At 36.1% G+C, this 17687-nt stretch overlaps 3 protein-coding genes and 2 pseudogenes across 6 annotated transcripts; 2 read left to right on the forward strand and 3 right to left on the reverse strand.

The window, feature by feature from the left end:
* Positions 1-1547: 1547 nt before the first annotated feature.
* Positions 1548-2337, reverse strand: LOC104709669 (FAS1 domain-containing protein SELMODRAFT_448915-like). Its single transcript, XM_010426241.3, has one exon. It carries the CDS (start codon positions 2276-2278, stop codon positions 1586-1588), a length of 693 nt encoding a protein of 230 aa, XP_010424543.1. The 5' UTR covers positions 2279-2337; the 3' UTR covers positions 1548-1585.
* A 726-nt stretch (positions 2338-3063) lies between these two features.
* On the reverse strand, positions 3064-4218 carry LOC104707471 (putative F-box/kelch-repeat protein At4g11750 pseudogene; annotated as a pseudogene).
* A 671-nt stretch (positions 4219-4889) lies between these two features.
* On the reverse strand, positions 4890-5987 carry LOC104709671 (putative F-box/kelch-repeat protein At4g11770 pseudogene; annotated as a pseudogene).
* Positions 5988-6886: 899 nt separating this feature from the next.
* Positions 6887-9649, forward strand: LOC104707472 (uncharacterized). The gene is made up of 3 exons (XM_087460747.1): positions 6887-8071; positions 8813-8930; positions 9039-9649. The coding sequence occupies exons 1-3, from the start codon at positions 7208-7210 to the stop codon at positions 9533-9535; spliced, it is 1479 nt and encodes a 492-aa protein (XP_087316873.1). The 5' UTR covers positions 6887-7207; the 3' UTR covers positions 9536-9649.
* Positions 9650-13867: 4218 nt separating this feature from the next.
* Positions 13868-17686, forward strand: LOC147940279 (uncharacterized). Of its 4 annotated transcripts, none has more exons than XM_087463448.1 (9): positions 13868-14433; positions 14796-14950; positions 15068-15155; positions 15443-16148; positions 16263-16316; positions 16526-16623; positions 16949-17071; positions 17151-17240; positions 17326-17686. In XM_087463448.1, exons 1-9 carry the CDS (start codon positions 14386-14388, stop codon positions 17434-17436), a joined length of 1473 nt encoding a protein of 490 aa, XP_087319574.1. In that variant the 5' UTR covers positions 13868-14385; the 3' UTR covers positions 17437-17686. The 4 variants fall into 4 exon arrangements, with proteins under 4 accessions (XP_087319574.1, XP_087319575.1, XP_087319576.1 ...); XM_087463449.1 differs by having other exon boundaries at positions 14057-14433; positions 16266-16316; XM_087463450.1 differs by having other exon boundaries at positions 14145-14433; positions 16529-16623.
* Position 17687: the final 1 nt, after the last annotated feature.

Consider the following 17687-nt stretch of genomic DNA (forward strand, 5'->3'; position numbering starts at 1 on the left):
TTATTATAATTTGCAACGGAAATTTTAATTGCAAAAGCATCGCAAATTTGCGAGGGATTTACTAGATACAAAATTGCTAGGATGTTGCTAGAAAAATAGTTCCTCGCAAAATGCGTGGGATTTGCGAGGGACAACATTTCCTCGCAAAAGTTGCGAGGGAATTGCAACGTTGACCGATTTGCGAGACGCGATTTGCGAGGAACGGAATTTCCTCGCAGATTTCTCGCTTTTGTCGATTTGCGAGGGATTCGCGATATATTTGTCCATCGCAAAAGACGTGTTTTCTTGTAGTGAAACCACTAATATGACGGTTTGTTGTTATATAGCTGGACATATTATTAACATGATAGTTTGAATTAACATTAGTATAAATATAAAATATTATTAATTCGGTTTTAAAACACGGATTAAATCTTCCTTTAACTATTTGGTCAATAACACTAATATAAGAATATTAGACATATTAAATCAGGGTAATTTAACTAAAATTTTGTAAAACAGTTAAATCATTGGTAAAATTGTGACTTAATCCGACAATAGCTTATAAATTACATATTTATGTATTTATTTCCCCTATTATTGTTCTAATAATTGACAATCCAAAAAAAATATTATTTAATTAAACAAAACAAACTAAATACAAAAAACAAAAAAAATATTATTATTTTTAAAAATATTGTTCCGCAGTGTACCACGGGTTAAAATCTAGTTTAATAACATAACATATTTATGATTATCAAAAGAATTTTATTTTATTTTTATTTTAAATCATATATGTAAATTCAAACTTATGTAGTCCCACACTAACAAAATTTGCACAAACAGATTATATCATGGTCTACTTAATTTTATAATATAAAATAGAAAAAATGTGTACATAATCACATTTCATGAATTTAACTTGGTGATTTGATGGTCTGACAAATAAATTGGAATCACTACTTTTAAGGAGGTGTAAGAATTAAGATGTATTGAAAAATAGACACATCCTATTAATTCATGTTTTACACAAGTTGATCCCTGTCGACAGGCCATTGTGAAGCTCTTGACCCAAACCATCAACTCGTTGATTACTGAACCTCAAGAACCAATAAGCTACATCCGAATCAAAAGATCACTTCGTGATATCCACCAAACTATTCCGTTATGTTAACCAAAGGAAAACTTTTCTGAGTATCTTTAAAGTAAAAGCTCAAGAAGCCAAGAAACAAGACTGTACCAACTCCTAGTCCTAGACAACAACAACAATGACTAATTTTTAGATAGAATAATGAAATTTTTTTCTCATTTCTTTTTTTTGGGAACATTCATAATCATTTGTTCTTCTTATCTCAGCAAATTTGAGTGAAAAAAAAAAAAAAAAAAAAAAAAAAAGATCGATTCTTTCACTAATGTGAATCTTATAATTGAAAAAAAAATCAAGAAAATTGATATTGCTCAAAGTGGAAAACTTTACATTATGTATAGAATTTCACAAAATCTTGAAGAGGAAAAAAAAATTAGAGTCTAAAAAACCTTGAAAATAACAAAAACGTGGTTACTTTTACTGTTATCTTGACGGCCAAAACGTCACCGCAACATAGAGTCAGAACCAAGTCAGAGCCGCCAATGGAAGCAAGAACGAGCCAACAGAGTAATGTCCAGTGAACAACGAAGCAGAGGTGGTTAGATTAGTATCGCCGTTACCAAGATCGCCGTGACCACCACCACGACGACGGAGACTTTCAGCAAAGGCAGTATCATCATCGTTACCAAAACCGCCGTAACGTGAGAAATCAAGCGTCGAAGCAACACCATGAATAGCAACAGAAGAAGAGATGAAAAGATCCGGTTCAGATACAAGAACGCCGTCGAGAGTATAACCGGAAACAGAGTTGTTAGTGACGACGATCGAGTTTCCATGGAGAAGAGTCGGGAGACGAGAGAGTGGTTTCAAGATTTGGAGATCGGTGAAGGAGAGACGTTGAGGTACGATGTGATAAGCGACGGAGAGACGACGTGGAGTAGCATTGTCGCCGTTGGACGAGACGTCGGCGGAGTCGAAGTCGCTTGGGATGAAAATGGTGGCGGAGAGAGGGATACCGAACTGGTCGTCGACGGCGGAGAGGAAATCGGCGGCCCATCCACGAAAATCTCCGGCTCCGATCATTGCTTCGATGATTCTGTCGGCGTGTTGATGATCTTGCGACGTGAGATACGGAGGAGAAGCGGCGGAGGTAAAGGATGAGACGACGGCGGTGATGAGAAAGAGGAGAAGGAGATGGCTTGAGGTGGCCATCGGAGAATTAAAACGGCGGTGACGTTGTAACAGAAAGAGAGAGAATCTTTTTGAGTTCGATCGTTATGATTCTTTAACACAATGAACTAATGAAGTATAAGAACTGAGTTCTTTGTAATATATATACCTCTCTGGTTTAATCATTGTGGAGTAAACCGGTTTCCCGGTTTGGTTAAGCGATTAACCGAGATTTTTTTTTTGATGTATAAACAAATATACCGAAACAGAGAAGTGATGGAAAACAAAACAGAGAAATTAAAATACCATTCAACCAATGGCAAATGTATTCAATCATCAAATATTAATAGAAATAAATTCCAATAAAGAAGATGACTTGGGGAGAGTAAGCTCAACGAACTCTTTAATTTTCAAGTTATTTTTATCTTTCTTTAAAGTATCTGTTGAAGGGGATTATATTAATATTATTAAGTTATAAAACTGGTTTCAGTGGTACATACATTAATGTGTCTGCTCTCTCTCTCAAGTATCTCATCTACAACTTTACTGTACAGCAGAGGTTTTTGTACACTGGAGAGTAGAATAATAAAAGTTTGAAGTAACCAAAACTCTCCAAGAGAAAAAAAAAACGAACAATTTATTGACATGGCTTTGTTTGGGAGTCAAAAACAGAGTGAAATGAAGAAAAGAATGTGGAACAAACCCAAAATAGAGATTTAATATAAGAGAGAAACAGAACAACATTTGATGCATTGTATATAACATCATTCAGCGAAACTGGGAAGCAAGAAAATGGTACCAATGAACTAATGACTAATGTTCATTGATCAAACAGTAACAGTCGTAAAATGCAATAAAGAACATGACTGGGGGACAGTAAGCACAACGTCACACCACTCAATCTTCCCAAAAACCTCTCGTCCGTTACGCCTTTCAAGCGCAATCTCAGCACACCAAATCATCTTCTTTTCAGGATCTGTACCACGCACATCCTTCTCCCACAAAACCACAATCTTTCCACTATAACCCACCAATCTAACACAAAGACATTGCTTTGGTAATTTTGGTAGTTTTCCCAAACCCTTCAAATATCTCCATTGTCTTCCCTTTGAGTCGTACCACACCACTCTCATTCTACGTCTTCCAAAAGCGTAGATTACGTTGTCTACTACTGCGCCAACAAAATCAGTGGGATTCCAACGCAAAGGTATCTCTAATCCTACCACATCCCATTTATTTTCTTTGGGCTTGTAAACCAGATTTTTATCCCCAAACAGGTAAAGCTTCCCGTCCAAAACTAAACTTGCTGATACGTACCTACCACGTATATCCGCGCTAGGGCTTGGCACATGCTCCCATGTTTGGGTTTCGGGATCCAAACACTCGATAAAGTTCGAGTAATCAGGATCATTGCATCCTTCCACTATATATATTTTCCCATCAAGAACCCTAATTAAGGGATTCTTTTGGGCTGTCTGTATGCTTGGAGTTTTGTGAAAAGTGTGAGACCGGCAGTCCATGAAGAAGATCCTAGACGAGAAGGCGCCATCTCCTAATACGCCAATCATATATATATTAGAATCAATGGCGATACGATTACGAGTCAACTCAGTCGGAGAAGTGAGATTGTGAGTTGGAACTGAGACCATAGTGTGATTCGTTAGGAAACTATGTGGTCTAAAGCAGGAAGCGAACCATCGTGAGTTAAAGTTAGGGTTAGGGTTAGGGCTTCGAGTTGATCTTTGGCATAGAGTGAACTAACGTGTGTGAGGTTTAGAACTGAAACGTAAGTTCACATAAAGACAATTCTCGGTGTTTCCTAAGAGCGTTCGAATCTCGTAAAGCTCAAGCGATGCCACGAGAGAGCGGAATCTCTTGGAAACTAAGGAGAGAATCGGGTAGTACAATCTCGAGACACGGGCTAAACAGTTCAACCACAAATCATCAGGAAGATAAGGCAAATCAACCTGTGAATTCCTCATTAGCGCAAAACCCTAGCTCTCAAAAAAAAACTCGAAAGAGCTTTTTTTTTTTTTTTTTTTTTTTTTTTGTAAAACAAAGAGCCTAAACTTAGTTGAATTCGTATAACTCATATATTCTGTAAATCAATCTAGAATTAGTTATTATACTAGTCCTATTAGGAAATCATCTCTATGTAACAAAATCGAACATGATAGGCTAAAACTTCTTTTTTCAAAAAGAAAAAAAAAATCGATTTAGACGGATAATGATGAGCTGCCAAAGTATATTTTGGACTGATTTGATAATAAGGCAAAACAGAGCGAAGCAGAGAAGTGAGAACATGAATAAAACAGAGTTCTTAAGATCGGCGGCCCAGCCACGGAAATTTGTAACAGAGAACATGAATAAAGCAGAGAAGTGAGAACATGAATAAAACAGAGTACTTATTAGAAAGAATCTTTTTGAGTTCGTTAAGATTCTTTGTAACAATGAAGTAAAGAACTGAGCTCTTATATAGACCTCTCCGGTTAAATCATTGTGGAGTAAACCGGTTTCCCGGTTTGGTTATGTGATATACCGAGATTTTTTTTTTTTTTTGATTTATGAAAAAAAAAAGTGAAACAGAGAAGTTAAGGAAACAAAAACATAAGTACTGAAGAACCAACCAATGGTTAATTAAGGTATTCCAATATCAAATATGAATAGAAATAAATTCCAATAAACCAGTCACTTTCAAATAAATCGCGAGCTTCAAATAAATTCCACTCACTTTCTTCTCCCACACAATCGCGAGCTTTCCACCAAAATCAACCAGTCTAACAAACTCACGACGAGTTCGTAATCTAGGTAAATTCTCCAAACCGGTCACAAATCTCCACGATCTTTCCACGGAGTGGTACCATAGGAGTAAACCGGAGAGTACAATATAACTTACATTACCTATCACGCAAGAAGAATAATGGGTAACCAAACTGGAAAACATATCCAATGCTACCACATACCATCTATTATCATTGGGTACGTAAACCACATTTTTATCCCCGAACACGTAAAGCTTTCCGTCGATGACTAAGGTTTTTGATACTATACGTCCTAGTATCTCCGTGCTAGGGCATGGCACATGCTCCCATATTTGTGTTTTGGGATCGAAAAACTCGATCAAATTCGAGAAATCGGAATCTTTGCAGCCTTCCACTACATATAATTTCCCATCAAGAACACTCATGATGGGACGCTTTCGGGCCACCGTCATGTTTGGAGCATCGTACCAGAGGTTAGACCGAGAATCCATAAAGAGGAAGACCTTAGACATGAACGCACCATTGATGTAGCTGCTTACCATATTGATACTAGGACCAATTGGGTTAAAAGTCACAAGACACCGGGAAGAGTTGTTTTTAGTAGTTGGTGTGGAGAACAAAATATATTCATCAGTTGACTTTTTGACTTCCTTCCTAGCGTGATTCGTTAGGTTTCTATGTGAGCTAAAGCAGGAGCTGAACCATCGTGAGTTAGGGTTAGGGTTAGGCGTAGTAGGGGTATGGATTCGAGTTGGTCTTCGGCACAGAGCGAACCAACGTGGCAGAGATTCAGAACCGAAACGTAAGCGCACATAAAGACAATTCTCGGTGCGTCTTAAGAGCGTTCGGATCTGGTAAAGCTCAATTGATGTAACGATGGAGCGGAATCTCTTGGAAACTAACGAGAGGATCGGGTAGTACAATCTCGAGACACGGGCTAAACAGTTCAACAGCAAATCATCAGGGATGTACACTTCGTGGTTCGTCATTAGTAGAAAACGCCAAGAATGTAATCAAACTCCAAGAGCCGTATTAACTACGTACGTACGTACTTTATGCTGGAAAATATGTCCTAAATCTAGTTGAACTCTAACTCTTATCATGTAATCAATCGAGATTTATTCAATATCCTATTAGGGAAAATACCATCAAGTAAGAAGATTTTAACAAGATAAGAGTAAATACAATATGTTTTGATAAATAAAAAAAATAATGATTTAGGTGGATAATATTGTTCAATTGATCCTGCAATATATTTGGATCATACTAGAGTTTTAGAATATCGAACAATATATTTTTTTAACCAAGATGATGTTGGGCTGGGCTGAAGTATATCTTTACTACATATTATGTAAATAACTTTCATGCAATGATCAACTATTAAATCAAAACGAATCTGAATATTAGTGAATATATATAATGAACCAAATATAAAACATTCAAAAAATAAGTTTCAAAGTAAAAATTTACGTTTGTTGATTTTGTTACTTTTTTTGTTCTCTCTGCTCAATTACGTTCGGTTGATACATGGAAACGGAATGATGGAAATCAAAGTGAAAGAGGTTTCTACTTCCTAGGTCTTATATTTTGATACGTTTCTGATGAATACATATTTTCAATATACATTATGCATAATTTAAGCTTGAATTAGTAAAGACGACGGCAGTAAATAACTAGTAATACAGTTCATAATGCCTCGCTAAGCCTAAAACTACACATTTAAAAACGATTCTGAAAAAATCAGACTAATTGTTTTATAGTTTCAATGTAATAGTTGGAAGCTGCTAATATAGATCTGGAAATTACACTAATTAATACTTATACACATTAAAATAAAATAAAATCTGTTGTAAATCTAATACTAATATTGACGTTCATACACACACACACACACGTGAAGAGGCAAAAACTGTATCTCAGCCGCAAGAATCTCGTCTCCTGTTTTATTACAAGGTCAACTTCTGGTCACTCTCTCTTCAACTTATTAATCTTAACTTTATTTCTAATTATTTATTAGATTCTGATTTCAAATCTAAACCCAATAAAATAATTCCTACAAACGAAACTTCAAAATTCAAATAAATAATAATAAAGAAATATCTAAAAACCTCGGTTTCGTGATCACACACCTTACATAGAAGCTTCTTTCTACTTCACTATAAATTCTAACTCTCATAACACAAAACTCCAGACCATCACGTGTTCACCAATGGCGTCGTCGATGATCAGTTCTTCTGATCAAAGACTTTCAACAAGCAAAAGACGCTTGAAGCCATTGATGTTAAGAGATTACTTACTCGATGATCTCAGTTCTTGTTCATCCAACGGTTTCAAATCTTTCCCACGTCGTCAACCTCCTTCTTCATCTTCCTCCACCGTTCGTCGTCTCCTTGACGCCGAGATCAAACGTTCAGGATTGATCCATCAGCATCACCATCATCATCGTAAACAACCGCGTCTCACTAGAAGATCAAGCCGTACAACTTGTGGGACGGCGATAAGTCACGCTGTTCATAAAGCCTCCACGGCGTTTCTTAACGCGGTTAGACTTTTGCCGTTCCCGTCTTCTAAGGGAGACAATAATAATAATAAACATGGAGTTTTGTCTAGAAGCTTGTCTAAACGGCTTTTAAGCAAAAGCTTCTGGAGAAAACCCTTAGGTCATTCTCGCCGTGAAGTAACTGGAGACGGAGATGGAGTGATCCAATGGTGGAGATCAGTTGCGTTCGAAGAGAGTTTAGATCAACCGTTCGATCTGATCTCTCAACTCTCCACCACCGTCGTGGAGGAACCAACATTCTCAATCTCAGAAGCTCCGATCACTACGACCGTGGAGGAGTTTATCTCCGGTGACTCATCGAGTTCCGGTAGCGAGTTTTTTACAAACTCATCATCGGAGGACGTTGTACAATCTTCTTCCTCATCGTTCTCTTCGTCGTCGAGTGGTGAATCTGAGGAAGTGTCGAACGAAAACGACGCCGTGGAAGACGGGAATGAGAGCGGAGAGTGTTTAAACGCACATGACTGTGACGGATCATCATCTGTCAACAGCAACAACATGTGTAACAGAAAGGTTAGTTAGTTAAACTCTCGTTTTCAAGTTTTTATTACAACAACAACTGTCACAGTGTGAAAGCATTGAAACTTGTCGGGGAAAGCGTACGATGCGAGTCACGTGAGGTGTAGGATTTTTAGATTAGAATGGTTTTAAGATTCTTCTACGTAGCTTCTAATGCGTATTATACGGCACATGATCCCGCGAGAGAGTTAATATTTTTTGTTTTGTTTCATGGTACTCTTTCACGTACCAAAATTATTTTTAACTCACGAGGTCCATTATATCGTACACATTTTTTAATAGAATTTATATCTCTTTTTAGTTTGATTTAGATACGCATATCTCGACACATTTATACATAGTACTATAGTAGTAGTAGTACTAATAACATTATACTTAGAATTTATTGTATACTATCAGTATGAGTATCACACCCATGTTCGTGTATTTTTTTACTAACTAATGTAGTCCTTGATGATTTTATTCTTGGATTGGTTATATATATTATTGTAAATTTGTAACATAACAAACCCCACAAATCTCAATCAAACAAAAGTGAGGATACGATCGATCATAATTAATTTGATAGGGCATAGACAGATAGATAAATAAAGACACTCATAAATAAATGATGTTGTCTTGGGACGGGTTGACTTTTGTCAACTTATTAATGTCACTATCATTTCTCATTTTATTTTGTTTTATTGGACGCCTATTGCATGTGAAACTGATTTGGTATTTAATGCAAATTTGTAGGAATGTGTGAATGATGAAAAAGAACAACTTAGTCCCGTATCAATCTTGGAATGCCCTTTTAAAGACGATGAAGAAGATGATGATGATGATCAAGACGGTGAAACCACCGACCAAATTGGTACTTTTATTACTGGATTACTCATCAATACCTAGCAAATCGGTTTATATACACTACAAGAGAAATGTGAATTTGTAATTAAATAACGTTATAAGTTGATATTTGCAGATACATATGAGAAAATTGCTAGAAAAAGCAGGAGATTAAATGGTTTGGTACGGCTTGAGCCCCTAGACTTGGAGAAACGCATAGAGAATTATGTAGAGAGACAAGAAGAGTACTCATTTCAGTCATTGGAAACCGAAGATGATGGATCAGAAAAACGCGCAAACCGCTTGTTTGCTCTAGTGAAAGAGAGAATTGGCGAAACAAACGACCTACTAGCTTCTCATGTAGCAGATAATCTATTGTTAGATTATCTTCAAGAAGATGATATTGGGCCAAAAGAGGAGACATGGATGGTGAAGAATGTAGAAGATTGGGTTATGGGGAGACAAGAAGAGATGTTTACGAGTTGGCAAGTGAGAGAGAAGAGAGATATATACGTGAAGGAAATGAAATGGGGTTGCATTAGTGGAGATGAGAGACAAAGTGTGGTTGAAGATTTGGCTAGTGGGTTTTTCACTTCCTTGGTGGATGAATTCATCTTCGACATCGCTTCGTAATGAATTTTTAGTTTTTGGGAGGGAGTAAAAGATTTTGAGATTTTGTTAAAGATTAGATTCATAATGTATTAGATATATGTTATTTCAATAAAACTACAGTAAAAACTCTATAAATTAATATTCTATAAATTAATAAATTTTGCTGGTCCCAAGTCGGGCCAGTATAAAAATTAACAATATTCGATAAGATAATAAGATAATAATTTTTTTGAAATCTCTATGTAAAATATGATCCCAATAATATCATAAATTAATAATCATGTAAATATATATATATATATATATATATATATACTGATATAATAGTGTATGTTTCTCCTAAAGCTCATTTCTATAGAACAATTGTAATGTTGTGTTTTCAAACTATAATGATATCTCTAAAATATTTTATAACATGTCATACAAATAATTAAATTTTAAAGTTTTAATTTTTAGATATGCATCATTTACAATTTGATAATTTGATAGATTATTAAAATAGGAGAATTGATATTATTATTCATAGATTTGAATTTATGTATGTCATGTGTATAAGTCAATTTGTCTATAGTATTTGTAATTTATTGTCAATAATGTTTTCTAAATATTACAAGTTCAATTCCTAAATCATAAAATTTATAACATCCGAAAGTTTAATCTTATTTTGCTATAGTTGTTCCAATTCATAATTTTAAAAAATTTGAACAATTAAAAATATATCTATAAATTAACAATTATTAATTTATACTATAAAATAATAATTATTAATTTATAGATAAATTAATATCACTATAAATTAATAAAATGTCTTGGTCCTAATATTATTAATTTATAGAGGTTTACTGTATATGTAGTTTTGCATAAGGGGAATGCTTCGTATAAAAACTTATATATAAAGGTCATATATTCCATTTCTAAAGTCTAAATGAGAGTTGGAGTCTACAGTCATTATGTGGTGTTTGTTTTTCTAACTCTTATAATATGAATCTTCAGTTTAGACTCTCTATGCTTTATTTTCTTTTTTCGTTATTCCTTAAAATTATAGTTTAGGTAGGACTTAAACTCCCAAAGAGTTTCAACTTTCAACATTTGAAAGTACAATACATAAGTTCTTCAATGAATGAACAAAAATAAAATTTTAAAAATGGATTTCAGCAATTTTATTATTTCATATCTCTATCATCTGTCATTATTTGGATGAATAGGAGTTAGACATACAAACTAATTAATACCTATGAGATTGAGTATTCTGATTTTTTGTTGTCCATTTAATTTGTTATTAAACAAGTCAATCATAATGTTTTAGCGACTGCAACTCAAACATCAACAATCATTAGACTGATAAAGCTCCAGGTGAATTTTCACTTTATAGATTTAAAGTCGATTGGGTAATGAATAACATAGGATTAATTTTTTTTTAGTTGTTTCATCAGAGTTCGTCCTAGCCGCTCTTTCTGGCACAACCCCTTATATCTCTTCTCCCGGCGGCATCGGCTCCAAACGGCATCGCTGGGCCACTGGTCTTTCATCTCCGTCTCTTCCCCTTTCTTCTAAGCTTGTTCTGGTCCTCTTTTAGTCCCTTCGAAGTTTTTCTGACATCAACAATTTCGACTTTGGTCAAGCGTCAGCTTCATGCCCCTTTCCCCCTCCCTTCCCAGCTGGTGATTCTTCTCGGCGAGGCCTTTCTCTCGAGTTCCCAGCCACCATTTTCACCCCCATGATTTCAGATCTGTTCCCCGCCACCACTGCAAACCGGAAAAAGTTTCCGATGGTGGCTCATGCTCTGTTTGAAACCCTCGCTGTTGTAATCCATCGCCGAGCTAAAAAAGATCTTGCAATCCCAGTCATACCTCCGTGGTCGCTGAATATTTGCTCATGGTTTGTACAGCTCGAGTATCCCATACCGCTTATCAATACCCAATCACATACACATCTCATGTTCGAATCCAGCTCCTTTATCATGACTGCTATTTGAGGATTCCCGAACCAACTCCTAGAACATGATGTGATCCTCCCAAGGAATCGACGCTCTAAGGTAGATAGACTGATAATCCTAGAACTCTGATGGCTCGCGAAGCTGGATGATAAGGCGTGAGATGAACTCGAAAATCCTTATGCCCCAAACTCTCTTAAAACAAATCAAACAAAGCAAGGCGGTGGAACTTTAGATAGAAGCTTCGCGGAGACAGATGACAAGGCGTGAGACGAATCCCGAAAATCCTTGTGCCCTAGACTCTCTTATAACGACTCTTCAATCTTCAGCTAACGAATGGCAACGTCAAGTGCGGCGGAATCACTTGATATACCGAAACTCTTTGATGTAACTTACCAAGGAGAACTCTTTGATGTAACCCACCAAGGAGAAAGAACAAGTTCCAAAAGGAACGAAGGAGTTAACCACTCTCAAATAAAGGATAAAAGATTTCTTGATTGAATTATTTCTCAAATGAGATTACATGTGTTTACATAGGGATAGAAAACTTGGTCACAAAGCCAAGTATTAATTATTCTTGAAACTAAAAACATTAAAGATATTAAGTTGAATGAAGACCCAACTCTTGGTGCATGTTTCCAAAGTGACTCTTGATGCATGTATCTCTTATTTTCGTCACTCTTCTTTGACCACAAAATAAAGTGATTATTTTGGGCTTTATTGGGCTTGTATTAGGCTCAAAGTGGTCTGGACTTGATAGATATCATCTTCAATTGAATTTCCAATGCTTTCTTTGGCGATAAGCTCTTGAATTGACCCATTATGTGTTTCCTTGATCTTCTCTCTCTTTGACTCTTTGATCCAACTTGCTGATGAGAAACAACATGGGTTGTACCATTTCTTTACCTTGGGCTTAGTAGAAACACCTCCTGGTTGCCAAACATAATTCTGGAAGCTCCTAAACCAATTGGACCTAAAACTCATCAAGTGAACAGCTAGATTAACCTCCTTTGGCAAATGGAATTTATCCCAAATAGTTGTTTTGCTGGAAGAATTGATCTTCAACTTTGTTTGTGTTGAACAAGGCTCAAGGATCTTCTTAGATGGTCTCATGATCATATCAGAACATATATTCAAGTCGCATCTCATCGGTTCACTAGTAAAAGTTGGAAGAGGAATGGCATTATGATCCGGTCTCCACGGAGCGGTGATTACCATATCCTCTTCAACTTTACATCTCTGTTTCTTCTAAACCCCAAATCCTTACAAGCAACCTTCTACAACATCCATAGTATTATCTATGAAAGAAACGATTTGGAGAAGAAGAACATAAGGTGTGTTTCAAACCCAATTCTTATTAAGTCCAGGTCTGATCCAAATTATTATTTGCCAAACCTTAGTACATGGTGGGACCAAGATTACAAACTCTATGGCCAAAGACTCCATCTAAGTTGTAATTCACCATCAATACTATGGTTTTGCTCTAAGCTTTTGAAAACCCTGACAATAGTAATCCTTATGTCAATGTTTTGCGATCCTCAAAGCTTGAATGTTTATGGTATGTGTGTAACCCTCCATCTCTGTTCGCCTAAAGGGTATAAGCTCGGATGTGCTGAATTTTTCAGATGTAGAACCGATTACAAGCTTTGTGTGGAATTCCTTAACCTCCATGGCCGATGGCTTCATTTGAGGGAGAACCCACTTGCTATGTTAGAGCTTCGCATCTATCACTTGTGTCTCCCGATTGTAGCTTCACCTAGTGTCATGAGTTATGAGCCTACAAGTATGAAGACACTTGAGTTCTTGTTTTTGAACTTTCTCATGGTGGCGAAGAACCTAACCCTTGTCTCCCCGATGGAGCACTCTTCTAAAAGATTGGTCGCATATCTTGCGCATGGCGATCACATGTTGATCAAGGAATTCGTGAAGCCCGTCTTCATGGTCGAATCCGCTATGGTACCAAAAGATTTTTCAAACTTTGCACCTTTGGAAAACTCATGGAACCACTATCTCTATTTTCCTTATTGCTTTTTAACCTTTGATTGTATGAATTCCCCTCTCTTAATGTTTTAAGTCAATGAAACCTCTTTTGACCAAAAAAAAAAAAAGAAAAAAGGATTAATTTTTTTTTTTTTGTCACTTTTTTTTTTTTTTTTGTCAAGCAACATAGGATTAATTTTATAAGATTTTTTTAAATCATCAGTGAATAACAACAGATTTTAAGAATACTTTTAAATCTTATAAAGTATAAGTTGAATACCCCTCTTAAGATCTTCAAAGAATGAATAAAAATAAATTTTAAAAATTTCATCAATTTTATTTTTTCAGATCTCTATCATCTGTCATCATTTGGATGAATTGGAGTTAGACATACGAACTAATTAATACCTATGTAACTGGCATTACTTGTTTCCCTTACCAACATGGGACTGAAAATGAGATTTAAGTATTCTGATTTTTTCTTTTGTCCATTTAATTTGTTATTAACAAGTCAATCATAATGTTTTAGGCTTTTAGCGACTGCAACTCAAACATCAACAATCATAAGACAGACAAAGCCCCACATGAATTTTCACTCTCTAAATTTAAAGTCGATTGGGTATGAAAATGAAATCACCCAAAATAGAAATTATTTTTTTTGGAAAACCAAAAAGAAAAATGGAAAAATCCATAGCATACATTTTTTTCTATTTTTTTTTGGGATGATGTGGTTTTCCACAATGGAGAAAATAGCATCTTGAAAGAGAATCTTTTTTTTTTTTCTTCTCCTCTTTTAAAAGTTTGTATTTTTAAAAAATAAATTTTGAAGAAAAAAAAAAGACAGAACAATAAACCCTAAAATAAAATTTCCCCCTTTCAGTAGCTGCCTCTTTTTGGTTCCTGCCGGTTGTAATACCGCCGAGTTAAGCAAAAAGCCGAGACTGTGTGTGTGTGAATCATGAGGGGAGTAAAACGCGCCGCCGTCTCCGAATCTAATGATCCTTCCGTGAGTTTTTCTTTTCCGATTTACTTTTGTGTTCATGCTACAATAGAAAAGTTTTGATTTTGCCGATTGAATCTCGTTAAAGAATCGTTATTTGCGTTGGTTCTCTGTTTTGGAGAGAAAAATTGGTACTTTGTGGGTATTTCTTTGTTGGGTGATTGATGATTATGAATAAAGTCTGTAACTTTATAATGTAAACCAAGTTCTGTCTTGTGGGCATTGCCCATGATTTAGCTCAAAGGTGTTTGCTTTAGATCTATTACTTAGTTAGTTTTTGAATTTTAGAGCAGTTTGATATCGAATTGAAACAGTGAGCTCATACTTTAGCTGGAATTTTTTTTTTTTTTTTTTTTGAATTTTTGCAGTTTAAGAATGCTAAACCAATTGAAGGAACCTTATTTGGTATCCAGAAGAATGTGGCACCGATGCAGAAGAGTTCATTAACATCAGCATCATTGGATAAGCAGAGAGCTGAGTTAGCTAGGAAGAATGTGAGAGCTCTTAATAACCAATTTGTAAGGTGAACAGTTGTGTTTTAGAAAAGATTATATCTCTGCTTGTTGGGTTATTTAATATAGTTAACTTGGTTTGTTTGTACCTTCAATAAGATATTGCTTATGCTTTAATTTGAAAACAGTTGGGTGCAGTTACAGCTGAAGAATCATCCTGATGAACTTTGGGAAGATGGGATGAATGACTACATTTCGCATGCTTCCAACATTCTGGTAAATACTCTAAATGACATGAATTTAAAATACTCTAATTGGTCTTAATGCTTAGCAGTGTACGTACTTGGTTTATCCTGAATTTAGAGGCCTCCTTTTCTCATTATGAAAAAAACCTAGGATGGTTTTGATCGACTCATCCAGAACGCTAATTTTCTAGTTTGTCTTTGGTTTCGATGTCCATTATATGAAATAGAATAGCTAACTCTTCCAGTCTCTTGCTTTGTTTTGTGCTAGATATTTTGTTCAGTACACTAGCTCATTAGTTTTCTGCTTCATGTCTGCAGGAAAAGTTTAAGGATGTTGTCAACTGGCTGAAAGAAAATAAGGGACAGGGAGAGAATGTATCCCCTGAATCTCGTGGAGCAGAGAAGAAAATAGTGGCTGACGCCAAGAATAGCGATGTTAAATCAGTTTCGAATAATAGCCTATTTGCTTCAAACAGTCAGCCTGGGCTCTTCTCAAACAATCCATCTTCCAATTTTTCAAGTAGTCAGTCTAATTTGTCTTCAAGCCAACCTGGAGCATTCTCCAGCAGTCAATTTGGTTCAACATTTAATAGCCAGACTGGGTCTTTTGGCAGTGGCCAGTTTGGTGTCGCCAAAAGCAGCCAACCAAGCCTATTATCCAGCAGTCAAGAAGGAGCAGTCTCTAATAGCCAGACTGGGTCTTTTAGCAGTGGCCAGTTTGGTTCGGCCAAAAGCAGCCAACCAAGCCTGTTTTCCAGCAGTCAAGCAGGAGCAGTCTCTAATAGCCAGACTGGTCTTTTTAGCAGTGGCCAGTTTGGTTCGGCTAAAAGCAGCCAACCAAGCCTATTTTCCAGCAGTCAAGCAGGAACAGTCTCAAATAGCCAGACTGGGTCTTTTAGTGGCCAGTTTGGTTCGGCTAAAAGCAGCCAACCAAGTCTATTTCCCAGCAGTCAAGCGGGAGCAGTCTCTACTAGCCAACCTCCTTTCTCATCTTCGAATAATCAAAACCCTTTTTCATCTGGAGGTATCTCTACTTGTTCCATTGGCAAAATATTGGACTTGTCGTTGATCAGCTTTTTATATTTAGGAAAATAGTTTCAGAGACCTAACCTCTCCTTTCCTTGTTTGCTGGTATTAGCAGCTCCAGTGCCCATAGCAGTAAAGCGGGATTCTGCAGATGATGCAGATGGTGGTAAGTTGATCAGTATATTGTTATCTTCCAATTTTGTGTTCCTTTTTCTTGAAAAAGTTATGTTAGGACTTACGACTTCAAATCTCTTTGAAACCACAATCTTGATATAGTTTTCTATCCTGAAGTTACAACTTATTTAGAGGAAATTATCTATAACAAATCTTGAGGCATAATGGACCTGTAAACGTTGGATTCTTTTGACTTGGCAGAAGATGAACAACCTCAACCGAGCAGCCCATCTGTCAAAAAGACTAAAGAAGAGGGTGTTACTGTGGTTCATGAAGTCAAATGCAAACTTTATGTGAAGGTATATTTTTGGCTTAAACTTTGATGTTATTTTCCGCTATTCTACAATATCCCTCCCTTTTTCAGTAGCAGCACTCAGTATATTGTTTCATAATAAGTTGCTGTTATTTGTACATATTGAGTGATGTAATATTAATAACCATAACGAGGATATAACATCATCACGTATGAGACCATAAAGGTTAAATATGAAAATATTCTTTCCTAAATTTTATACCTCTTTAGGTGTCATAGTGCTTGTGAAGTAGTTTATTTTCTCTACTTTAGTTATCTTGATATTCTGTTCTTGCTGACGTTGTAAGCTTTGTATCTATGATATTGTGCAGTCAAGTGACCCAGCAGATAAAGGTTGGAAAGATAGAGGAACTGGCAATCTCTCTATAAAATGCAAAGAAGGCGTTGACAAGGGGACAAAAGAATCAAAACCCACAATCCTTGTCCGAAATGATGTATGATTCAGTAGACAACACTTCACATTCAAATTGGTCTACAGATTTCCAACATTATAAATCCATTTTTTCTTGTCAGGTTGGTAAACTGCTTCTGAATGCACTACTGTATGCTGGAATCAAGACGAGCCCACAGAAGAACGCCCTTGTTGCAATATTTCACTCCTCGGTAAAAAAGCTGCTGAAGCTTCTTCCTTTTTTAGTGTTTTCATGTTGGTTTTGTGGTTTCTCTGATTTTGTCTACCTGCAAACAGGAGGACTCCAGCGAGAATGTAACGCCGAGAACCTTTCTGATACGGACAAAGACTGCAGAAGCTAGAGATAAATTAGCAACGGCCATCCATGAATACGCCCCTTCTTCATAAAATGCCCTTAACAAGGTTGATATCTTCACTGTACCTTTTAAAAGCTTATATGAGTTGTCCTCTCCCTGTATTTTTTCCTTGATTTGTAAAATTAGGAAGGCTCTTTAAGAAGGCTTTGATTAAGGGCAAAAATTGTTGTATGGTTGAGCGAGAGAGAGAGGGATAGCTAAAGCTACTTAGAGAGTATGTTGTGCCAATCTACTTTGTAACTTTAAAACCCAAAAACAATAAAAATCATTTCTTTCTATAAG

This window comes from Camelina sativa, chromosome 8 (genome assembly GCF_030686135.1).
Source record: "Camelina sativa cultivar CO46 ecotype springtype chromosome 8, ASM3068613v1".
Classification (NCBI taxonomy): domain Eukaryota; kingdom Viridiplantae; phylum Streptophyta; class Magnoliopsida; order Brassicales; family Brassicaceae; genus Camelina; species Camelina sativa.

Bases quoted from the DNA above. Each gene is read 5' to 3' on its own strand.
- LOC104709669 (XM_010426241.3), bottom strand. From the start codon at position 2,278: ATGGCCACCTCAAGCCATCTCCTTCTCCTCTTTCTCATCACCGCCGTC.
- LOC104707472 (XM_087460747.1), top strand. From the start codon at position 7,208: ATGGCGTCGTCGATGATCAGTTCTTCTGATCAAAGACTTTCAACAAGC. The intron at 8,072-8,812 runs GTTAGTTAGTTA...GCAAATTTGTAG, and splicing joins ACAACATGTGTAACAGAAAG to GAATGTGTGAATGATGAAAA. The intron at 8,931-9,038 runs GTACTTTTATTA...TGATATTTGCAG, and splicing joins TGAAACCACCGACCAAATTG to ATACATATGAGAAAATTGCT.
- LOC147940279 (XM_087463448.1), top strand. From the start codon at position 14,386: ATGAGGGGAGTAAAACGCGCCGCCGTCTCCGAATCTAATGATCCTTCC. The intron at 15,156-15,442 runs GTAAATACTCTA...TCATGTCTGCAG, and splicing joins CGCATGCTTCCAACATTCTG to GAAAAGTTTAAGGATGTTGT. The intron at 17,072-17,150 runs GTATGATTCAGT...TTTTCTTGTCAG, and splicing joins CAATCCTTGTCCGAAATGAT to GTTGGTAAACTGCTTCTGAA.